The sequence below is a fragment of the Pantherophis guttatus genome, chromosome 3 (assembly GCF_059756535.1).
Source record: "Pantherophis guttatus breed Tessera chromosome 3, ASM5975653v1, whole genome shotgun sequence".
NCBI classification, from domain to species: Eukaryota; Metazoa; Chordata; class Lepidosauria; order Squamata; family Colubridae; genus Pantherophis; species Pantherophis guttatus.
The window spans coordinates 876,505-901,024 of NC_142065.1; the positions used below are offsets into that span (position 1 = coordinate 876,505).

The 24,520-nt window shown below is 49.8% G+C and overlaps 1 protein-coding gene across 1 annotated transcript; it reads right to left on the reverse strand.

Annotated features, from left to right (window-relative positions):
- Positions 1-133: 133 nt before the first annotated feature.
- On the reverse strand, positions 134-22,626 carry LOC117669579 (uncharacterized). The gene is made up of 8 exons (XM_087888857.1): positions 22,560-22,626; positions 21,923-22,114; positions 19,740-19,880; positions 19,419-19,562; positions 17,526-17,657; positions 17,076-17,228; positions 467-565; positions 134-153 (listed from the first exon to the last, which is right to left on the reverse strand). The coding sequence occupies exons 1-8, from the start codon at positions 22,624-22,626 to the stop codon at positions 134-136; spliced, it is 948 nt and encodes a 315-aa protein (XP_087744983.1).
- Between the last annotated feature and the right edge of the window lie 1,894 nt (positions 22,627-24,520).

Consider the following 24,520-nt stretch of genomic DNA (forward strand, 5'->3'; position numbering starts at 1 on the left):
ATTGTAGGTGGGCACTGGCCATTTGTGGGGGGACCTGAAGAGGAAGAGAAGCAACCTCAGTCAGCATTGGCCAAAGCAGCGCTCCTCCTCCTCTTCACAAATCCCCCCCCCCCCGTAGCACTGAAAATGTTCCCTAGTCAGGCAATGAAATGTCTTCAAGAAAACAACCCAACTAGGAGAGCATCTACAGCCCTCCTCCCCCCCCCTCCTCCTCCTCCCCCCACTCTCCTCCCCCTCTTGTCTCCACCAACCCAAAGGGAATGGTGATGATGTTACTTAGCTGGGTCATCAAACGTCTGCAAGAAAACAACCAAGCTCAGAGAGCTCCAAGGACTCCTCAGAGGGAGAGGGAGAGAGGGAGAAATGGGTTGGTTTGCTCCTGCTGTGGAAACAGCTGTGAGAACAAATGAGGATTGGATCACAACCAAATTGCCCAAGGAGGACCAGGTCTCTGCAAAGCTCTTACCAGTTTTCCCCTGTTGCTTCTGCCCAGAAGGGTCGTTCGTTGGTGGTTCTGGGGTCTGTTGCTCCACTTGCTGTCCCTTTGCACGGAGGACAATGTTATCTAGAAGGAGGGGGACAAAACACGAGACCTTCATCCTCTGGAGTTTGTCCTCTACGGTTCTAAGGCTGGCCTGTCAAAAGCTGCTCCACCAATTGGACAAAAGTGCCAATCCCCAAGGCCAAAGCTAGCCTGCCCCACGGCCAACGTTGCTCTGTGGGGGCGCTTCCTCTTCCAAAAGACAAATCTGATGAGGGAGGACTATTGGAAGAACCAAGGAGATGTAGGAACAGGTGTGTGTGTGTGTGGGGGGGGCGCTTGCGTGCATCCACACTGCCATTATTTTCCATCTCTCCACCAACAAGTATCTCTCATTGTCTCAGACTCTTTGCTCAGCTGAGGAACAGAAGGAGAAAACCCTGTGGATCCTATTCTCCTTCTTGGCTTGGTGTCACACCCACCAGTTGTGCAAAGTGGAGCAGCCCAGCCCCCTCTCTGCCCAGTCTCATACTGCATGGGGAAGGGAGGGCTAAATTGCTAGGGAAGGAACAGAGCCCACAGGGGCTCCCCAGATGTCTCTGGGAAGCCCACCATCATCCCTCCCTCTATTGTTCCCAGTAGCTGGTCATCCAAGACCAACGTGTAATTAGTAGTCTGTCTCCCCTAGTCATTAATGTAAGTCTTTCTGTTTCTTCAGTCCACAATGTCTATGGAGATTCTCCATCATCCAGGTCATGGTTGTCCCAAAAGTGCTTTTTCCAAAAGGCAAGTGGATTTCCTTTGTTTTTCCATTTCACTTCTCATCCAAGAAGCTTCCTTCCAAGCTTCTTGGATGAACATCCAAGAATGTTCAGTTGCCTTTTAGAAAAAGCACCATTGGCACTTCAGTCCACAACTCAATGGAGCTGGTGGCCAGCTTCCCATTTTGTGGCCATGAATTCCACTGGTTCTTTCTGTCCCCTCCACATTTGAGAATAACGGTTGATCCCACCGGGTTCTGGAGTTAGGAGAAGAGGCGAGAAAGCCTCCCAGATATTCTAGGTCTATAAAATGAGTGAAGGAGCAGGAACCTCCCACTCCCCCCCATGTGTCTCCTCCATGATCCTGATAGAATCCAATGGATCAGTAGATGGGACCCAATGGTGGAGATACCTTCTGATGCTAAAGAGTTCTCTCCCAGAAGTTGTAGAGATGGCTGTCAACACTGATGTGACAAAAGGCAACTCAAGGAAAGGAACGTTACACTGATGATTAGTAGCTATTGATCATGCAGGCGATCTAATGGTGGAGGAAGCAGGTTTCTTAATCCCAATCTGAGGTACCTTCAGAGGGTTCTCTGGGGCTCCAGAGCTGGACTGGATGGGCCATTGGGCTGATCCAACAGGAACTTTTGTTCTGTTGTGCTGTCAACCATCTAAACTCTCAGTTGTCCAAGGAAACATTGTCCTATGGAAGCATCAGTCTGTAGGGTCTCCTGCTTGAGCAGGGGTTTGGACTAGAAGACCTCCAAGGTCCCTTCCAACATTCTGTCTCCTGGGGGGAGGGCAGTTATTCCACAAATGTGGAGCAAGTGTTGGTCGCCTGGGCTGCTTCTGCCCAAAAGATACCTTCTGGGCTGCTCAAGGAGCTATATCTATAATAATAATTAGTTAGAATGACAGAGTTGAAAGGGACCTTAGAGGTCTTCTAGTCTAACCCCCTGCTCAGGCAGGAAGCCATATACCATTTCAGACAAATGGTTGTCCAATCTCTTCTTAAAAATCTCTAGTGTTGGAGCATTTATAACTTCTGGAGGCAGGTTGTCCCACTGATTAGTTGTTCTAACTGTCAGGAAACTTCTCTTTAGCTCTAAGTTGCTTCCCTCCTTGATTATGGTAGTCTCCACCCATTGCTTCTTGTCTTTCCTTCTGGTGCTTTGGAGAATAGCTTGACTCCCTCTTGTTTGTGGCAGTGCCTGAGATATTGAACACTGCTATCATGTCACCCCTTAATCCTTTTTTTTGTTAGACTAGACACACCTGCAACTGTTCATTGTATGTTTAAGCCTCCAGACCCCTGATCATCTTGGTTGCTCTCCTCTGCACTCTCTCCAGAGTGGATCTGTGGATTCCCAGGTTATCGCGATGGAGATTTAAGGGAATGGGGGGGGTTGCCTTGTGCCCCTCCAATGCCCCCCCCTACACCCAGGAAGAAACGAATCTGCACTCACCAGCCTCCCATTCAGTTGCCGTAGCAAAAGTAACTGCCAGGAGCAGGAAGCAGACCAGGGGGCCCTTCATGGTTGAAGTTCTACTGGTCCAGCCTCTGTGGCGGAGCTTGCAATATATACCTCCCGGCCTTCGAGGCCAAGGCCAGACCTTCTGAGCCTGCTTTCCTCACCCTGCTGGTGCCAAATCCCAGAATTCCTGGTTGTGTCCACAGGCTTATCTTGTGTTCCCTGAAGGTTGTGGGGCATGTCAGGGTGGCCCCTGGAAGAAGGCCACGGGGAGGACTCCTGCCAGGTAGATCTCCCCACTCCATCCTTGGCAGCAGGCAGCTCTGCCCACTCTGGAGAGCCAATATTTTACAAGGCCATGAATTGGGGTTGCCTTTCATGCACACTTACTGACGGGGAGATGTCCAGGTGGCTTTTAGGGAAGCCGGGAAGCCATTGACTGTCCAGAGTGCTGTGAACAGCTCCAAATCCTTGGTGGGGAGGAACCCAGGGGCCCCTCTGAGACAAGGACCACTGGGGTCCTTGTGTTCTCTCTGTGTGGCGCTTTTCTTGCAGATGTTTCATTAGCAACTAGGTAACATCATCAATGCTAGAAGTAGAGAAGAAGAGGAGGAGGAGGAGGAGGAGGAGGAGGAGGAGGAGGAGGAGGAAGGGTCCTTCGTGTTCTCTGAACTTGTTGATAAAATTGGCAAAGTTCTACATATAGACAAAAAAAAAAACCCCAAATGCACAGGTGGTACCTGGCTTGATAGCAGTAATTGCAAGAGACATCTTGGAGTCCTGGTGAACAATCACTTAAATATGAGCCAGCCGTGTACGGCAGCTGCCAAAGAAGCCAGTGCAGTCCTAGCCTGCATTAAGAGAGGGATAGAATCAAGATCACACAAATAGAGCTTTATAAGGCCTTAGTAAGATCACACTTGAAATACTGCATCCAGTTTTGGTCTCCACAATAAAAGAGAGAGAGAGAGAGAGAGAGAGAGAGAGAGAGAGAGAGAGAGAGAGAGAGAGAGAGAGAGAGAGAGAGAGACTCTGGAAAGTGCAGAGAAGGGCAACAAAGATAATTAGGGGGCTGGAGGATAAAACATATGAAGAATGGTTGCAGGAATTGGGTATGTCTAGTGTTATGTCCATATATGGGCATCCCTGCCGGATTGGTTAGTCCACAGGCGGGAGATTTGAAGATCTGTCATTGGCCGGCTTGCCTGCCGGCTCCCTTTATAAGGCGAGCCCAGCAGCACAGCCGGCAGTTCTGATTCTCCTAAATAAAGTGCTGAACGGACCTCTCGCTGCTCGCGTATTCTTTTCCCTGTGCCAATCTAACACTGGCGACAAAGGATTTCAAGAACCACAGCGAAGAACCTTGTGGCACGATCGCCACCCAGCCGGACTCAACAGAGCAAGTCACTCAGCTGGAGTCACTTAGAGCTGATAGCATGAGAACCATGGCAGCGCCACAAATCTCGTTGGCACCATTCAACCCCGATCAGGAGAAGTGGAAAGCCTATATGATTAGGTTCCACCAATTCCTGACCAGCAACGGCTATGAAGACCTGGAGGACAACTGCAAACGAGCCTTGTTCCTGGCACATTGCGGATCGGCAGTCTTGGAGATGGCCATCGACCTCGTGGCACCTCAGGACATCGAGACCATGGCATGGAGCGACCTCCAAGACGTTCTCCAGGAACACTACGCACCAACTGGCACACTGATGGCGAACAGATTCACCTTCAGCCAATGGAACCAACAGGAGGGCGAATCCATAAAGGACTTCGTGGCGGCACTACGGAAGTTGGCTGCCAACTGCGAGTTCGATCACGTGGACAACGCCATCCGAGATCGCATCATCTTTGGGATGCGGGACATCTCCCTGCAGAGAAAGTTGCTGAGCAGGAGAAAGGTCTCGCTTAAAGACGTGATTGAAGAGGCCACAGCTGCAGAAACATCAGAGGTGGCAGTGGCAGCGATGCGGAGAGCCAAAGCAGTCCACAGAATCAAGGAAGCTCCCCAGACCTCATCCGAGGAATCCCCCGTGGGATCCGAGTTGGACGAGGAAATGGTGGTCCATAAAGTCTCCAGACCACCTAGATGCGAGACCACACAAAATGGCGGCCAAGGGGAGAGCTGTGCCAGCTGAAATGGCGACCACGTGAGAGCCAGATGCTGGTGGAGAGATGCGACCTGCTGCCGTTGCCAGCGAAAAGGCCACATCGCTGAGGCCTGCAGAGCTCCAGAACCAATCCAGGAGAAAGCCAAGCTGGAAAACCGCAATCACCAGAGGACATCTAGATGGTCCTATCAACCAAGGTGCGAGGGAGACGGGTACCCGCAAAGCAGAGCGGTCCACCAAACCACCATTGCCCACACCGATGACCACAATGCCGCAAAGTTCATCGTGACTGTGCACATGGAAGGGACTCCATGTGCCATGGAAGTAGATTCGGGCTCAATCTACTCCATCATGGATTGGCAGCAGCTCAAAAAGCTGAAACCGCAAATCTCAAAGAGCCAACTGCAGCCGCTACACGCAAGGCTCGTCGATTTTGGCGGAAACCCCATCGGGGTCCTGGGGAGAGCTTCACTGAGTATCAGCTACCACGGTTTCAAGGGCGACCTACCTATCACCATCATCAAGGACAGCCGTCCGAGCCTGTTTGGAGTGGAGTGGTTCAAACCTCTAGGACTCTCAATCAGAGGAATCCATCAGATTCGGCAGGACGAACTCGACAAGCTCCTCGAAGAGTTAAAGGACGTCTTCGATGGCAGCTTAGGTAAATTCTTGGGGAAACTCATCTCTTTCAATTTAGATACCTCAATCACCCCAATTCATAGGGTTCCTGTCCTGAACTGTGTGTGCTGAGTTTTGCTTGCGTCTTGTACAGAACTACTGAGAGTTCCATTTGCACTGCGGCCTAAGGTAGACGCGCAGTTGGGTAAACTGATCGCCCAAGGCATATTGGAACCAATCGATCATGCTGCATGGGAAACCCCCATTGTGACCCCAATGAAGCATGATGGATCTGTGCACATCTGCGCCGACTATAAATGCACCATTAACCGGGCATTACAGCAGAGTGTATACCCAGTCCTAGTGGTGCAACATCTGTTGCATTCACTCAGGAGTGGGACCATATTTGCAAAACTGGACCTGGCCCAGGCTTACCAGCAACTGCCAGTCGACCAAAAAACTGCAGAGGCTCAGACTATTGTCACCCACCGGGGCGCATTCAAATGCAACCGCCTCCAATTTGGAGTCAGCGCAGACCCTGGCATTTTTCAATCAATGATGGAGCACCTTCTCCAAGGCATTCCAGGGGTGGTGCTGTACTTTGATGATGTACTAATCTCTGGCACCTCCAGATCGCAACTCTTGGAACGGCTTAGGCTCACCATGAAGCGGTTCCAAGAGAAGGGTCTGCGTGTGAGGAGAGAAAGTGCATCACTGGGGTCCAGGAGGTTGAGTTCCTGGGCTATTTAATAGATAGCACTGGCATACACCCCACCAAATCTAAGGTCAAGAGGATTCATGAAGCTCTGGCCCCCCAAAACAAGCCAGAGCTTCAGGCTTTTTTAGGATTGCTAAACTTCTATAGCGTCTTCCTTAAACAGAAAGCCATGGTTTCTGAGCCACTCCATCGCCTTCTGGGAAAAGCGGTCCCTTGGAAGTGGGATAGAGCTGAGGAAACCGCGTTCAAGAACATCAAGGGGCTCCTATCCTCAGCGTGCTGATACAGTATCACGAGATGCTTCCGCTGGTATTGACCTGTGATGCGTCCCCATATGGAGTCGGGGTTGTCCTCAGCCACTGACTGCCCAACAACACAGAAGGCCCCATCGCCTTCTTCTCTAAGACTCTGGCAGCAGCTGAGCACAACTACAGCCAGCTGGACAAGGAAGTCTTGGCCATCGTGGCTGGCATCAAGCGCTTCCATGAATACCTCTATGGGAGGGCATTCAAAATCGTTGCTGACCATAAGCCATTCCTCGGACTCTTCACAGGCGACAAACAAACACCGAGATACATGTCGCCCAGGATGACGTGCTGGGCCATTTTCCTCACCGGGTACTCGTACACTCTCACACACAGACCCAGCAAAACCATCAGTAACGCGGATGCCCTCAGTAGGTGCCCAACGCAGGAACCGGTGGAAGACCCCGCACCCACCCTCGGCCTTTTCCACATCGACGGAGACCTACAGTGCCCAGTATCTTCCACGGACGTGGCAGCCCACATGAAGAAGGAAAAGACCCTCAGGCAAGTCATGTTCTGGGTCCTGAGGGGTTGGCCAACAGAAAAAGTGGGCGAAGAGTTCAGCCCTTTCTTAAGAAAGCAGCAAGAACTCTCAACGATGAAGGGCTCCCTACTCTGGGGCGACAGAGTAGTGATACCACGACCACTGCAGAAGAGGACCCTGGAGATCCTTCACAATGGGCACCCGGGCATCGTGAAGATGAAGGTGCTGGCCAGAAGCTACATCTGGTGGCCCGTCCTGGACAAGGACATTGATCAATGGGTCTCCAGATGTGCCCTGTGCCAGGAGGTCAGACGAGCGCCAGCACAAGCCCAACCCGCAGAATGGGAGACGCCTAGTGCCCCCTGGTCCCGCATTCACATCGACTTTGCGGGACCAATGGCAGGCAAACACCTCCTCATCGTGGTGGATGCATTCTCCAAATGGCTGGAGGTCATCCAAATACCCACCATCACCACCGAGGCAACCGTCCGGGCCCTGCGCAGACTCTTCACCACCCATGGCATTCCGGACGTCCTGGTGTCGGACAACGGGCCACAGCTCACCGCCAAGCTGATGGAATCATTCCTGGCTGAGCTGGGCATCTGCCATGCCCTCATTGCCCCTTACAGGCCGGCAGGAAATGGACAAGTTGAGAGGATGGTGAGGCTCACCAAGGAAGCTCTCACCAAGATGGGCACCGGGGATTGGCAGGAGAGGATTGATAAATTCCTCTTCACGCAGTATATCAGCCCGCACGCCACCACACACAGAAGCCTGGCCGAATTACTCATGGAGAGGAAGCTGAGGACACCATTGGACCGGCTACACCCCCAGTACAACCCCCAAGAACCAGCGAGTGCAACCCGGCCGCCGCGCACCTTCACCGAGGGGGACTCGGTCTACGCGCTCAACTTCCACGAGCCTCTGAAGTGGCTGAAGGGAGTGATCAGCAAAACAACGTGCCTGAGGTCGTACCAAGTGGAGCTGGGAGACGGGCAGGTAGTCAAATGCCATGTCAACCAGCTCTGGAAAAAGTGGAGGGAAAGCGGCAGAAATGGCGAAAACCAGCCTGACGAGGTAGGCCTACACCACCCAGACGAGGTAGGCCTGTGCCACCCCGACGGGGTAGGCTTACCACAACCAGACGAGGTAGACCTGCGCCAACCCGACGAGATAGGCCTACACCACCCTGATGAGGTAGGCCTGCGCCACCCCGATGAGGTAGGCCTGTGTCACCCTGACGAGGTAGGCCTGCACCACCCCAATGAGGTAGGCTTACCACAACCAGATGAGGTAGGCCTGCGCCACCCCGATGAGGTGGACTGACAACACCCAGTCCAGGTAGACCTACCACACCCAGACAAGGTAGGCCTACAACATCCAGACGAGGGAGACCTCCGACACCTCGGCAAGGTCGGGCCGCTCCACACCGGGGGAGCAGGCCAACTGCCACCACCAGAACACGAGGACCCTCAACGTCACCCACAACGGCTGTAGCGACAACCGAGACCAAGGACCGGAATGACAGTGGATGCTGTTTGCGCCGAAAACCAGCCACAGAGAGAAGGGAAGAGAACCATCGACCTACCGGGTCCCTGGCGTCCAGTCCTGATCAGCGGCGAGTTGCAGCGGCCGAGGCATCATTTCCCAGGGCCGCCGGGGAGTTCCGAGAACCCAGCCGGAGGTACTGGGCTGGAGCCCGCACACTCGACAGCCGAGTCCCAGACGGTTCCAAGGCGGGAACTGGGGGAGACAAGAGCCTCGTCTGCACGGGTCGACAGCGAGGCAAGAAGTGATCTGCACAGGTCAGATAGGACGGGGAGGCGCCCTGCCTCCTGCGCGACTACGTCACATACGTGACCAACGGAGAGATGGACAAAGAACTAGGAGGGGAGGGGTGTTATGTCCGTATATGGGCATCCCCGCCGGATTGGCTAGTCCATCGGCGGGAGATTTGATGATCTGTCATTGGCCGGCTTGCCTGCTGGCTCCCTTTATAAGCCGAGCCCGGCAGCACAGCCGGCAGTTCTGATTCTCCTAAATAAAGTGCTGAACGGATCTCTCGCTGCTCGCGTATTCTTTTCCCTGAGCCAATCTAACATCTAGTCTGATGAAAAGAAGGACCAGGGGAGACATGATAGCAGTCTTCTGATATCTGAAGGGCTGCCCCAAAGAAGAGGGAGTCAAGCTACTCTCCAAAGCACCTGAGGGCAGGACAAGAAGCAACGGATGGAAACTAATCAAGGAGAGAAGCAATTTAGAACTCAGGAGAGATTTCCTGACAGTGAGAAGAATTAATCAGTGGATCAACTTGCAGTTGTGAATGCTCCAACACTGGAGGCTTTTAAGAACAGATTGGACAGCTGTTGGTCTGAAATGGTATAGGGTTTCTTGCCTAAGCAGGGGGTTGACTAGAAGACCTCCAAGGTCCCTTCCAACTCTGTTATTCCCTCTTCGGATAAGAACTAATCTCAGATTCCTGAGCAACCTTGGACGTATGTAAGAAGAGCCTTCTCAGCCTCCTGGAAGCCGAGCCAACCTGCTTGGCACCCAGCCTGTGAGAAACCCTGTTGAGGGAATGGCACCTTGGCACACATTTCATGTGTAACAAACTTCTTATTCTCTAAGCAGGCTGTCAGGCAAAACAGTCACACCCTTTTCCTCCTCCAAAATAGTTGTGCTACAGCCAAGTCAAGTGACAGAAACTGCTAGCAGCTCTTTAATCAGAGTTAATTGGAGTGCCTTACTTGGGACATCAACACTTTCCTGAAATGTGAGAGAGACATCCTCTTCTCCCTCCCCTTCAAACCCCCCCCCATCTTCCAGCAACTGCAGAAGGTAGAAGGAAGACTTGTCTACACAACTAGCCTGCCACTCACAACTCAGCCTCTGTTTCCTTCCCTTTGTCCTCACCAAAGGCAGATTCTGGTTAGCAGAATAACAGAATAACAGAGTTGGAAGGGCCCTTGGAGGTCTTCTAGTTCAACCCCCTGTTCAGGCAGGAAACCCTATATGGTTTTAGACAAGAGGCTGCCCAGTGTCTTCTTGAAAGCCTCCAGTGATGGAGCACCCACAACTTCTGGAGGCAAGTCGTTCCACTGGTTAATTGTTCTGACTGTCAGGAAGTTTCTCCTTGGTTCTAGATTGCTTCTCTCCTTGATTAGTTGCCATCCAATGCTTCTTGCCCTGACATGACAGAAGTCTTCCAATATCTGAGGGGCTGTCACAAAGAACAGGGGATCAGCCTATTCTCCAAAGGACATGAAGGCATGGGGAGAAACTAATCAAGCTGAGAACCAACCTAAAACTAAGGAAAAATTTTCTGACAGTGGGAACAATTAACCAGTGGAACAGAAGTTGCCTTCAGAAGTTGTGGGTGCTCCATCACTGGAGGCCTTCAAAGAGAGACTGGGCAGCCCCTTGTCTGAAATGGTACAGAGTCTCCTGCTTGAACAGGGGTTTGGACAAGAAGACCTCCAAGGGCCCTTCCAATTCTGTCATTCTGTATTCTATATACTTGTTGAGTTCCTTATCACAAAGTTAAAGTGCCTCTTCTTGATTTTGGGGTAAGAAAATTCAAAACACCATTTCCCTTTATTCTTTTCTTAGAGCTGAGTCTTGGAAAAAGCACTCGTGTATTTTATTTTATCTATTATGCAATTTATATACCATCCATCTCACCAAGAGGCAACTCTAGGCAGTTTAGAACAAGTAAAAGGTACAGAATAAAACATTACAATATTACAATAATATTTGACTTGGGCTGGTCAAGAGGCTTGATCCAACAGCTGGCAGCTACTTGGCACAGGGAGACATTTGGAGGAAGGAATTCCTCTGCTCATTCAGGATCCAAGCATCCGCCCATCACTCAAGCTTGCTTTGATCCCTTCCTGCCTTGGGCTCATCTGCAGACTTGATGGAGATCCTTCAGCTTCTTCATCCCAGCCATTGCAGAACATTAAAAAAAGGAAGTTAGAATATTTTGGACATGTGACCAGGAAAAATACGTCATCTTTCACTTAATCCTCCAGGGAAAGATTGAAGGCAAACGAGGTGCAGGCAGAAGAAGAACATTGTGGCTTCAGAATCGAAGGGCCTGGTTTGGATAAAACTCAGCAGCCCTTTTTTGTGAGGCTGTTGATAAAAATAGGATCACCAACACGATCGTCCGATGACAGACCTGGCACAAGAAGAAGAAGGAAGGCTGGGGGATTCTGGGAATTGAAGTCCACAAGTCTTAAAGTTGCCAGATTTGGAGACCCCCTGGTCTAGGCCGTATTTTCTCATTTTATTCAGCAGAAAAACAAAGCTCTTCTCTCGGAGGCTGTGCCAAAATCCATTGTGCACAACATTTCTCTAATCTAGTAACCCTTTCAGAGGGAGATAAAGTTCAGTCTGACACAACCTCATGTTGGCTTCTGTTATTTGTTGCCTATTTGTCCAAGCTCTGATAAGATTTTGCTGAATAATCTGTTCAAAGATTTGGACTGGTGTAGACATCAAAGTGACAGGGTTTAGAGTTCCCCGGGTCCTCCTCCTTCCCCTTCTTGAAGATGAGCACTGCATTTGCTCTCCTTATTTTGGGGGGACCTGATTGATTCCTCCAGGAGTTTTCAGAAGGTTGCCAGAAAGACCTGAGCCCAATCATGTTGCAACTAAAGTGGAATTCCAACAATGCCGAACGTCCCTGTGGATGATATCATGCAACATGCTAACCCAAATTATTAACTTGGGCTAATAATTCACAGGTCTCATGTTGAAACCATGCATCACCCAAAGATGCTTTTTCAAAAGGCAACTGGACTATGTTTTTCCTTGAAGACGTTTCGCTTCTCATTTAAGAAGCTTCTTCCATTGAGTTTTTCTTGGATGAGAAGCGAAACATCTTCAAGGCAAGACATAGCCCAATTTCCATTTGAAAAAGCATCTTTGGGACAACCAAGACCTGGATGACCTAGAATCTCCACAGATATCACCCATTTTGTGGCCTAACATGTTGGATTGGCCCAATAACTGGGGCTGGCTCCAATTCACTGCCTGAGTCCTACAACACAAGGAACCACAATCTACCCCACCCCTACTTTAATCTAGTGCCCCAAAGGTGGTTTTTCAAGAGGCAACTGGACTTCCTGCCTAAGCTGTCGGGTAGAAAATTTGCCTTTTTGTCGTTCTTTGCTCTTGTGGTGTTGCGTTAGTTGTGCCTTCTTTATAAATTCTGTGACCTGTTCCAATACTTCTGTTGGTAGAAGCGATTTCAGCTCTTGGAGTATGTGCTCCACCCCCTCTTTCAAAACCTCAGTTGTGAAATTGATCTGTTTTATTGTGGGTGGGCTTTCTGCAGAATGTTTTTCTGCCCTGTGTCCCTCCCCTGTTGTGCGCAGGTGCAGGCTGTTGGGGATGAGTCTGTATTTTGTCTGCATCGCAAACTGAAGTGCAAACGGTTCCTGTAGTCTGCAATTTTTCTGGAAATCTGTTCATTCTCATGCACCATTCAAAGGGTCGTCATCCCAAATTGCATAGCTAAATGTCTATGGAGATTCTCTGTCATCCAGAGGTCTGGTTATCCCAGAGGTGCTTGTTCAGGAGGCAACTGGACTTCCTTGTTTTTCTTTGAAGACGTTTTGCTTCTCATCTAAAAAGCTTCTTCAGTTCTGACTGGATGGGAGGGGGGGGAGAATGGGAGGATTTATACTCCTTGCAAACAGTTGCATATAAATCCTTCCCTTCCCCACCATCCAGTCAGAGCTGAAGAAGCTTCTTGAATGAGAAGCAAAACGCCTTCAAAGAAAACCCAGAAAATCCAGTTGCCTCTTGAAAAAAAGCACCTTTGGGACAACTATGACCTGGATGACGCAGAATCTCCATAGACATTTAGCGGTATGAATTCTACAATTGCAGCCCCTGAGTGACCAGAAGTGGCCATCCCTCTGTAGATGCCACCTGATTAGAATAGAATAGAATAGAATAGAATAGAATAGAATAGAATAGAATAGAATAGAATAGAATAGAATAGAATAGAATAGAATTTTTTATTGGCCAAGTGTGATTGGACACATAAAGAATTTGTCTTTGGTGCATACGCTCTCAGTGTACATAAAAGAAAAGATCCATTCGTCAAGAATCATAAGGTACAACACTTAATGATAGTCATAGGGTACAATTAAGCAATCAAATCATATTAGGAAACAGTCAATATAAATCGTAAGGATATCAGCAACAAGGTTACAGTCATGCAGTCATAAGTGGGAGGAGATGGGTGATAGGAACGATGACAAGATTAATAGTAGTGCAGACTTAGTAAATAGTTTGATAGTGTTGAGGGAATTATTTGTTTAGCAGAGTGATGGTGTTTGGGGAAAAACTACTTTTGTCTAGTTGTTCTGGTGTGCAGTGCTCTATAGCGTCGTTTTGAGGGTAGGAGTTGAAACATTTTATGTCCAGGATGCGAGGGGTCTGTAAATATTTTGACAGCCTTCTTTTTAACTCGTGCAGTATCCAGGTCCTCCATGGAAGGCAGGTTGGTAGCCATTGTTTTTCCTGCAGTTCTAATTATCCTCTGAAGTCTGTATCTGTCTTGTTGGGTTGCAGAACCAAACCAGACAGTTATAAAGGTGCACATGACAGACTCAATAGTTCTTCTGTAGAGCTGTATCAGCAGCTCCTTGGGCAGTTTGAGCTTTCTGAGTTGGTGCATAAAGAACATTCTTTGTTGTGCTTTTTTGATGACGTTTTTGATGTTAGGTGTCCATTTTAGGTCTTGAGATACGATAGAACCTAGAATTGTGAAGGTCTCTACTGTTGATACCGTGTTGTCTAGTATTGTAAGAGGTGGTAGTATGGGAGGGTTTCTCCTAAAGTCCACCACCATTTCTATGGTTTTGAGTGTGATCAGTTCCAGATTGTTCCAGTTGCATCATGAGGCTAGTTGTTCAACCTCCCCTCTATACGCGGATTCATCATTGTCTCGAATGAGACCGATTGCTGTTGTGTCGTCTGCGAACCTCAGTAGTTTAACAGATGGATCGTTTGAGATGCAGTCATTGGTGTAGAGAGTGAAGAGAAGTGGGGAGAGCACACAGCCTTGTGGGGGCCCCTGTGCTAATTGTACAGGTATCTGATGTGATTCTGCTTAGCTTCACCTGCTGCTTCCTGTCTGTTAGGAAGCTTATGATCCACTTACAAGTGTGTTCAGGTACCGCTAGCTGGTTTAGCTTAGTTAGAAGAGTGTCTGGAATGATGGTGTTGAATGCTGAACTAAAGACTACAAAGAGGACCCTTGTGTAGGTCTTTGGAGATTCAAGATGTTGTAGGATGTAGTGCACAGTTGTAGGATGTAGTTCAACTGATAGGTTGAACTTCTCAAGGAGAATGGAGGTCAGCAATTCCTTTGAGGGCCCTGAATGGAAAGCTGGATTTTTTTGAATCAAGTTTTATTGAATTTTTCCCTCCACATTCACCTACATCTTTTTTTGAACAGAGTATTGGCCATATCTTATCTTATGCAATTTTTCAAGTTCAAATACATTTTACTCAATTACAATTTTGCCAAAATTTTCCCTTTTTTCCCTATTTTTTCTTTAATTCATATCTCAATATTTCTATGCTTATTTGTATAAACAACATCTTCATTCGCTCTCAAATTCTCATTTTTCTACTTGTTCACATTTATTCTCTTTTATTTATTAACAATTCCTTCTTTATCTTAATATTTATATGTGTGTTCGGAGTTGCCTTTCTTCCATTTCCTCTTTTTTGTTATACAGCAATCTTTCTTCTCAGTCTCTTCCCTCTCCCTCTCTTCCTTCCTTCCTTCTTACTTTCTTTTCTCCTGCTCCTGCTCCTTACTACTTCCCCCTCCTTTCTCCTTCTCCTCCTTTCTTCCTCCCTGACTAACCCTTAGTTTCATTAGTCCCCCCCTTCTAGTTTCCATCCCTATTCTAACTTTTAATTATGCCACTATTATATTAAAAAACATTCCCTTTCTATCCATCGTCTCTTGCCCACTTTAAAGCTTTAATTTTTCGTTTCTTAGCTTGCCTGCCATATTCCTCTCTTGGATCTTTATCTCTATCTGCTTCCACATCTTGACCAATCATTTTAAACATTTCTCCCTTCTCTGCCCTTTTCCATTGTCTAATTTTCAAAATATCACCTCTTGCCCCTATCTCTCTCCCAAAAAAGGCTAACCCTAACCCTAACCCTGCAACTCCAGTTCCTTTTTAAAATTCCCTTAAAATACTCCCCCCTCGACTTGTTTCATCAGTCATTATTATTTTTGTTGTTATCTCCTTCTTGTCATCTTGTTTTATTTGTTGGTTTATCTGTTTTGTTTTTTCATCTACTCTTTCAATTGGCTCCTCCTCTCCCTGGGCGTCTTGGTCACTCCTTGTCTTTTGTATCATGTTTTCCAGCTCTCCATCTATGCTCTGCATTTTATTCATAATCTACTTGTAGCTTCTTGTCAAAGTATCCTTAATACTTTCTTCCAAAATTCCACTCATTTCTTGCTGGTTGAGCATCTCATTTAGTTATATTTTGTCCCTCTTTTGTCCAATAATCCAAAAACCACCTATTCAAACCTAACGTCACATCTCAAAACATTCAATATTCGTGAATCTTTATATCCCAAAGCTAATTTTTTATTTTTTATTTTTTTTAATTTGATTGATATGCCGCCCTTCTCCGAAGACTCAGGGCGGCTTACAATGTGCTCAGCAATAGCCTTTGATCGATATAGTCAGTTGGTGCCATCACTGACTATTGGGGGCGAATCGCTGGCCCCCATGGAGAGGGCTCACAACTTGGGCGTCCTCCTGGATTCATGGCTGTCTTTAGAAGAGCACTTGACGGCCGTGACCGGGAGGATTTTTCGTCAGGTTCGCCTGATTCGCCAGTTGTGTCCCTTTCTGGATCGGGACTCCCTACACACAGTCACTCATGCCCTCGTCATCTCCCGCCTGGACTATTGCAACGCTCTCTACATGGGGCTCCCCTTGAGGAGCACCCGGAGGCTCCAACTGGCACAGAGTGTGGCCGCGCGGGTGGTTATGGGAGCAACATGGCGCTCCCGTGTGACACCTCTCCTGTGCGAGCTGCACTGGCTCCTGGTGGTCTTCCGAGTGCGCTTCAAGGTCTTGGTTATCACCTTTAGAGCGCTCCATGGCTTAGGACCTGGTTATTTACAGGACCGCCTGCTACCACAAACAGCCTCCCACCGGCCGGTACGCTATCATAGAGAGGGGCTCCTCCGGGTGCCGTCGGCCAAGCAGTGTCAACTGGCGGCCCCCAGGGGGAAGGCCTTCTCTGTGGGGGCACCCTCTATCTGGAACGAGCTCCCCCCGGAGATACGGAGGATCCTGGATCTGCACACTTTCTGCCGTGCTCTTAAGACCCTCCTATTCCAGCAAGCCGGCCTGGCCTAATTTTCTCCCCTTTCTTTTAAATTTTTAAACTGAAATTTTAATTTGTTTTAAATTATTGGGATTTTTAATTGTCTTGGGCTAAACTATTTAATTCGGTTTTAAATTGTTTCTAACTTTTGTATTTATGTATTTTATTCTGTGCCTGTTCACGGCCCAGAGTCCTTCGGAAGTAGGGCGGTATACAAATTTAATAAAACATAATCATAAAACATAAACAATTGACCTGTTCCTCTCAATGGTCGCAAATTTTTCCCCAGAACCTGAAGTCTGAATTTATAGAGGGACTTATGAAGGTTCCTGTCTCTCCATTCTGGGTAAATGTAACTGCTATGACATTGTTACAAAAAAACCCATTGAAAATTACTAATCTAAAACTTTTCTTTGAGAAAACAGAAGAGACGGAAACAGACAACGGATGGGCAGAAGAGGAGGAAGGCATAAAAATCACAAGCATTCCAAAGACCAATGAGAAGAGAGGGGAGAAGGTGCTGGCTCTTTTCTTCAGGAGAAGACCCTGAGGAAGGAACCCTTGCTTGACCCCTTCAGAACATTCCCTTTCTTTGGGGAACCGATGGTGGCGGCCCCAAGCCCCGGGCTTCCCAGGGCTTTGGGGAGATGCCAGAACCGAGTGGGAAATGGAGGAGGAGGAGGAGGAGGAGGAAGGCTTCAGGGTCTCTCTACCCCCAGTTGGCCAGCTGACCTTCCCCTGGCTCCTTGCAGACCATCCTGCAGCCGTTTGAACAGCACTTCTTGGCTTCCTCGCAGTCAAAGTCATGAGTGCAGTTTCTCAGCGTCTTTCCCACGCATGGTCCCAGAGACCCCCGCAACAGCAAGGGACACACTCCAGGCTTTCCTGCAATCAGAGAGTAGGCTGAAGCCCCTGCCTCTCCCCCCACCCCCTATTAAGCACCTGGGCTCCCCTTCTGCCTCGGATCCCTGCCCAGCCCCTCCTTCCCTCCCTCCCTCCCCCTCCCTCCCCTCCCCTCCCACTTGCTTCATTGTGTTCTTCTGAACGTCCTTTGAGAACGTTATGTTCTTCTGAACGTCCTTCGAGAAAGCAAGAACTGCACTGGCCACTAGAGGTCTTCCCCTCCACTTCCTTAGGCTTGGAGTGAGGTCCCTGGGAGGCCTGTGCAAAGCCAGGACGTACCTGGAGGAGGCCCTTGGCACTGGAAGCCACAAGCCGTGGGGCGGCACTTCTCCTCCTTTGCACAATCGGAGTCGTCTCTACAGCGATCTTGGCATTTTGCTGTCGGTGGGTCTGTGCAAACCGCAGGATCTTCTGGGGGAAAAAAAGAGAGATACTTCCAGGACACCATTCGGGACACCAAATGGCGAAGCCTAAGGACGCCTGATCTAGACTGAAGTCGTGGAGGAGATCAATGCGGATCTGGTGCTTCTAGGAAAAAAACCTGAGGGGATGTGGGGCAGGGAGAGCCGTGGCCTTGGGGCACAGAAGCGGGTGGGCAAGGGGAGGGCTTCCAAAGACAAATGACAGTCTTCTTGTCATTTCTTCTAAAGCAGGGGTCTCCAACCTTGGACATCTTAAGCCTGGAGGGCTTCAACTCCCAGAATCCGCCAGGCTTAAAGTTTTGCTGGCTGGGGAATTCTGGGAGTTGAAATCCGCCAGGCTTAAAGTTTTGCTGGCTGGGGAATTCTGGGAGTTGAAGTCCGCCAAGGTTAGAGACCCCTGCTCTAAAGTGAAGGATTAAGAAAACAGAATCAATCTACCAGGCTCCTGCCCTGAGATCTATCACGTTACAATGTCGATGCAAAAATCTGGGGGGTGGGATTCTTTATGTGGGCAGGTTGTCTCCTCATCCATCTGACCTCCTTTGGGTGCCCACCTGGCAGGGCTGGGGAAGGGGCCAGGCGAGGTCCCCTCCATTTCCTTGCCCTGCAGTGGGGTGGGTGCAGTGGGGATGGGGGGGGGGCTTGGAGTGCAGCGATCCCCCCCAATGCATCTAGTCCTTGACTTACAACCTCTTGTTTAGTGACCGTTCGAAGTTACAATGGCACTAAAAAAAGTGACTTAGGACCGATTTTCACACTTACCACTGCTGTGGCATCCCTGGGGTCATGTGATCAAAATTTGGATTCTTGGCAACTGACTCATATTTATGACGGTCGCTGTGTCCTGAGGTCATGTGATCTCCTTTGGTGACCAAAGTCAACGGGGGAGCCAGATTCACTTAACAACTGTGGCAAGGAAGGTCGTAAAATGGAGAAAAACTCAACAATTGTCTCACTTAGCAACAAAATGTTGGGCTAAAATTGTGGTCGTAAGTCGAGGACTACTGTATATCCCCTCGGGGCCCTCAGTGGGCAACCAGGCTCCCCTGCAGCCAAGGAGGGCCCCTCTTCGGCCTGGCAGATCCATTTCTGGCTGTGAGACCCCCAAACAGCCGCTACGGAGCAGGCCCCTCTGGTGGGTGCGGTCCCTCAGAAACGGCCCCTTGGCTTTGGGCTTTACAGATTAGATGGATAGACCTTTATAGAAATGACTTGTTCATATTATTATGGGAAAACAAAAAGCTGTGATTTGATGCCAGTGCCTTATTTTACTGCAGCAGAGACCGTCAGAAGTCAATCTTTCTTTTTCTTTTTCTTTCCTCACTTTTCTTCCCCTCTTTCCTTCCCTCCTCATTGTTCTTTTATTTACCTTCATATTTTGTATTTTATAATACTTAATCACCTAATGAAAATGTCTGGAAAGAAAAAAAAATAAAGAAACACCACCACTTGCTCGAAATCTCCCCCCTCCCAGGATGCCGTCCAGCGGCCAAAGCACCTGCTTTTGTGTTCTGGGCAGGGGGCAGAGGCCCAGATGGACCCCTTCCCCTGCTTTCCACCTGCAAAGAATGCCCCTGGGGCAGGGAGCCTTCCTTGCCAAGGACAGCTTGGCTTGCCAAGGAGCGTTTCTTTGCAAAAAGCTGGCAGTCTCTCCTTCTTCGTTTTGTTCTTCCTAAAAGCCATTGTCTCAGGTGCCAAAGTCAGGAAGGCGGGGCAGGGCGGGGGGAGTTCAAGCTCAGTGAGGTGCTACCTGCTCTGGGTCGCAGGCACTCCAAGCCGCAGCCGGTGAAGCAGCATTTCTGGCCTGGGGGGCAGCCTCTGTCATCCTCACATCGGTTTGGGCAGGGGGTCCCGGTGGGCAGCACCCTCCTCCTCGGGCAGAGGCCCGGTCGGACTGCGGCAAAGATGGGAAGATGCCAGGGATGAGCAGAGCCTGCCCAGGGTAGGTGCCTGCCCTGTGGTGCTTGACCCCGAGCCTGGCTGGACAGCAGCTGCTGGAGTGGCCCCTCTCCCCCATTCCCCACCCCCACAGGAGACCCTCCCTCTGCCCAGCCACGTTAGGCCCCCTCACCTCGCTCTGCCACCACGCACCGCAGCTGGCAGTCCTGGAGGCAGCATTTCTCCCCGGGACCACAGGCGACATCATCCAGGCAGGACACCCGGCAGGGCTCCAGGGCCGTGGGGCAGGCAGTGGGGCAGTAGCCGGGGTTTACTGTAAAAGAAGGGGCAGAAGAGAAGGCCCCCTTGCCCATCCCAGACTGGCAGGCAGGCTGCATCCCAGCATCCTGGTCTCCATTCGGTCCTGCCCCCAGCCCTGGGAAAGGCTGGCCTGGCTTGGCAGCTGGCCGAGAGACTGAGCCGTTTTTGCCAATGGGGGCAGAAGCCCACCCCCCTCTTCAAAAGGCCCAGAGCAATGCAGGTAGCCTCGACTTACAACCATTCATTTAGTAACGGTTCAAAGTTAGAATGACACTGAAAAAAGTAACTGATGACTGAGGGGCCCTTGGAGCTCTCTGAGCTTGGCTGTTTTCTCGCAGACGTTTCATGACCCAACTAGGGAACATCATCAGTGCTAGAAGGATTATGGAGAGGAGGAGGAGGACTGTGGGGTCCCTGGTGCTCTCTGAGCTTGGTGGCTTTTTGCAAGACGTTTCATTAGCCAAACTAGGTAACATCAGCAGTTAACCCACCTGCCTTCTAACCCTGATGATGTACCCTACTTGGTTAATGAAATGTCTCCAAGAAAACCATACAGTCGTGGCCAAAATTCTGGAAACCTTTTGGGAAAAGTGTATTTTTGAGGTCAGAAGCGACCCAGCAATAAAACCCAGTTAATAGAAGCCATCATCCAATCTTGGTTTCACGTTAGAACAGCTGCAGAACTAAAAGACTGGGTCCCCCCCATGGGAAGATGTTGTAAGGCCGTCATTCATGCTAAAGGTTACCCAACGAAGTATTAACTGACACGGGGATAATACACTTTTCCCAAAAGGTTTCCCCAATTTTGGCCATTACTGTAAAGCTCAGAGAGCACCAAGGACCCCAGAGTCCTCCTCCTCCTCCTCCTCTCTGTATCCCCCGCTCCCTTCTAGCACTGAGGATGTTCCCTAGTTGGGTCATGAAACGTTTGCAAGAAATGAAGCGAGCTCAGAGAGCGGCAGAGTTCCCTTATTTTAACCTTGAGCTACAAATATTCTCCTTTATTGACTTATGACCGTTTTTCACACTTATGACCACTGCAGCATTCCCATGGTCACGTGATCAAAATTCAGACCTTGGCAACCGAGTCATATTTATGACGGTTGCCATGTCTCGGGGTCACGTGATCCCATTTTGTGACCTTCTGAGAAGCAAAGTCAATGGGGAAGCCAGATTCACTTAGCAGACGTGTGACTCACTTAACAACAGCAGCCATTCACTTAACAACTGTGTCAAGAAAGGACATAAAATTCAAATCTTTTACATATATTAATATAACATTTCAAAGCAACCTTCAGATTTGAATTAAGAGATATATGTATGGGGGAGGAGGAAAAGGGTAGATTATGAGTAGAAATTGCTAAACTGGGGGATATAATAATATTATTATGTTAAATTAGGAGTTATTATATAATGTTACAGTTGAATGTTATTTTGAAATGTATAGTATAAGGGGGATATAATAATATTATTAGAAAGAAAGGATCAGCGTATGGGGGGTGGAGCAAAGGGATGGTAAATATTATATAATCTGTTATGAATTTGGGTTTCATTTTGGAGAAGCCACAGGGGGAGGGGAGGGGGAGGGGGGGTTAGGGAGGAGGGGGGGAAAAGGGGGGGGGAAATTTGTATTTGAAAAACTTTTTCAATAAAAAAAAAAGAAAGGACATAAAATGAGGCAAAACTCACTTAACAACTGTCTCGCTTAGCAACAGAAATTTTGGGCTCAATTGCGGTCATAGGTTGAGGACTACCTGTAGCTGGTCCCTGTTGGTGGCATCACCTCCACAGTGTGTCTGTGGGCCCCTTCCAGCCGGGTTCTCAGGTACGGCCAAAGCAGGCAGGATGGCAGCCACCAAGGTGAGACGAACGTAAGAAAGAGGCAGGACTTTGCATGGCCTGCTGACGCCCAGCCCCTCTCAGCAGGGGAGCCCAACTGTGGGTGCACTGCCCTCTGCCCCCCCAAACCATTTCTACTCAGCCTTGAGAACCAGGCTGGCGAGGGGCCCTGTGGGGCGAGTCACAGGGCAGCCCCCTCCCTTGCAGCCCCCCTACCCAGCGCAGGCTGTGTGCAGATCCTCATTCGGCCCAGGCTGCAGCACTTCTCGCCCCCCGGGCACGAAGCGTCTGAGAGGCAGTAGAGCCTGGAGGGCAGGGGCTCCTGGGCGCTTCCCGCTGGGCACCGGCCAACTTTCCCTGGGACTGGCTCCTGAGACCGGAAGGGGCCTGGGCTTGCTCCCTTGGCAGCTGTGAAGAGGAGGCAGAGAGGAGTCAGGTCTGATGGGACGGGGGTGCCAAGGCTGGGAAGGCTTCTTGCGGTCCAAGTTGGAGACCTGGACCCCTCCTTTCCTCTCCCCCAACCCAGGAAGCCTAGTAGTTCCTCAAAGGACCTACCGATGCCAAAGACTTGGAGTCTTGCTTTGAGGTAGGGATCCCTGTAAATTCTTCGCCAGGGACCCCACCCCCTCCGTCTGCCCTGTGCCATCTTTTCCCTGGGGTCCCTCCTGCAGCTACCAAGTCCAGGGAGGGGCCACACCCGGGAACTCCTTCCGTGGGAACTGCTGGTTCCTGGGCTCAGAACCCCATTCGGTGCCTTGCCCCTGGGGAGGGCATTCAGGGCCTGGAGCAAGAACACCCCCCCCCAAGGCTGGGCCTCACCTCCGGCTGGAGAGCTGCAAAGGTACCCACTCACCTCCCCTCCCTCGCTCAGCCGTGGATGTGACCATCCCCACAAGGAGCCAGAAGGCCTGAGACTTCATGCTGCTGCTCCAAAGAGGCTTGGAGGAGGCCAAGCCAGCCCCCCTTGCCCTATATACCTGGCCAGACAATGGGGGTGGGAGTGGGTCCGTCCCCCCCAGTTCCCTCCATCAGCCAGGCACCCGGAGTTTCCCACCAAGGCGAGCGGTGCCAGCATTGACATGTTGCCCTCCTGCAGGGCTTGGTTGGCATCTCCCAGGGCAGAAGTGATGGATGGCGCTTTCATCCGGATGGGAGTGGAGCCACCAGGTCCTGGTGCTGGAGGCCAAGGTGTCCCTGCTGCTCTCCTGGATGTCAGGCCTCTGACCTGCCTCCAATGGGCAGGGCTGCCCCTTTCTGCAGGGAGAACTGGCACCCGGGCAAGGGCTCACCCAGGGGCTCCATGCAGCCCCCACAGCAGCCGTCTGGAACTCCACTGGTTGGGTGCAACAAGACATTCAGAGGGCAGACTCAGTTCCTGCTGCGAGGAGCAGTGGTTTGTGCCAGACTGCCATTCCCCAGCTGCTTGGCATCACTTCAGGCAGAAGGCCCTGAGTAGAGAAACAAAGATAGGGACTGGAGGCTAAAACATAGGATGAACGGTTGCAGGGACTGGGCCTGGCTAGTCTAGTGAAGAGAAGGACCAGGGGAGACAGGAGAGCATCTTCCAATATTTGAGGGGCTGCCACAGAGAGGAGGAAGGGGTCAAGCTATTTTCCAAGGCCAGACAAGGAATAATGGATGGAAACTGATCAAGGAGAGATTCAACCTGGAAATAAGGAGAAATTTTCTGACAGTGAGAACCATCAGTCAATGGAACAGCAGTTGCTTTCAGAAGTTGTGGGAGCTTCATCCCTGGAGGCTTTCAAGAAGAGACCGAATTGCCATTTGTCAGAAATGGTGTGGGGGTCTCCTGTTTGGGCAGGGGGTTAGACTAGATGACCTACAAGGTCCCTTCCAATATTCAGTTGAACCCAAACGCATAAAATGTTCAACGCGGCAATCATTGCCAAAATCGTATTCCCCCACCTCCCCAGTTTGAAAGAGGAATCTACACATTGCAACTACCAGTTGAAGAAGGGGAGTTAGAATATTTGCAGGAGCAAAGAAGTTGAGGATTTAAAAGAATAACAGAGTTGGAAGGGACCTTGAAGGTCTTCTAGTCCAACCCCCTGCTCAAGCAGGAGACCCTACACCATTCTGGACAAATGGCTGTCTAGTCTCTTCTGGAAAACTTCCATTTTAGGAGCAACCACAACTTCTGCTGGCAAGCAGTTCCACTGGTTAATTCTTCTCACTGTCAGGAAATGAGGAGGGGGTCGACTTATTTTCCAAAGCTTCAGAAGGCAGGACAAGAAAAAAGAGTCTCAGAATTAATAGAATAACAGGGTTGGAAGGGACCTTGGAGGTCTGCTAGTCCAGCCCCTTCTGGAACAGGAGACCCCATACCATTACAGGACTGTCCAGTCTCTTCTTAAAAACCTCTGGAGGCCAGCTGTTCCACTGGTTAATTGTCCTCACTGTTAGGAACAGTTTCTCCTTAATCCTAGGTTGCTTCTCTCCTTGATTGGTTTCCATCCTTTGATTCTTGCCTTGGTGCTTTGGAGAATAGCTTGACCCCCCTCCTTTTTTGGGGCAGCCCCCCAAATATTGGAACACTTTGGGGTCAGCTTGAGAGCTCTGATTTGTCCCCCCACCCCTGAAATGGGTCACTGTTTGTGTGGGGATCCCTACCCAACTCCGTCCTTAACATTGCAAGACTTTTATTTAATTTCATTTTCATTTCATTTTATTTAATTTGTATACCGCCCTACTCCCGAAGGACTCAGGGTGGTGAACAGGCACAGAATAAAACACGTAAAATACAAAAATTAAGAACAGAAGTAAAATCAAATTAAATCAGTTTAGCCCAAGACA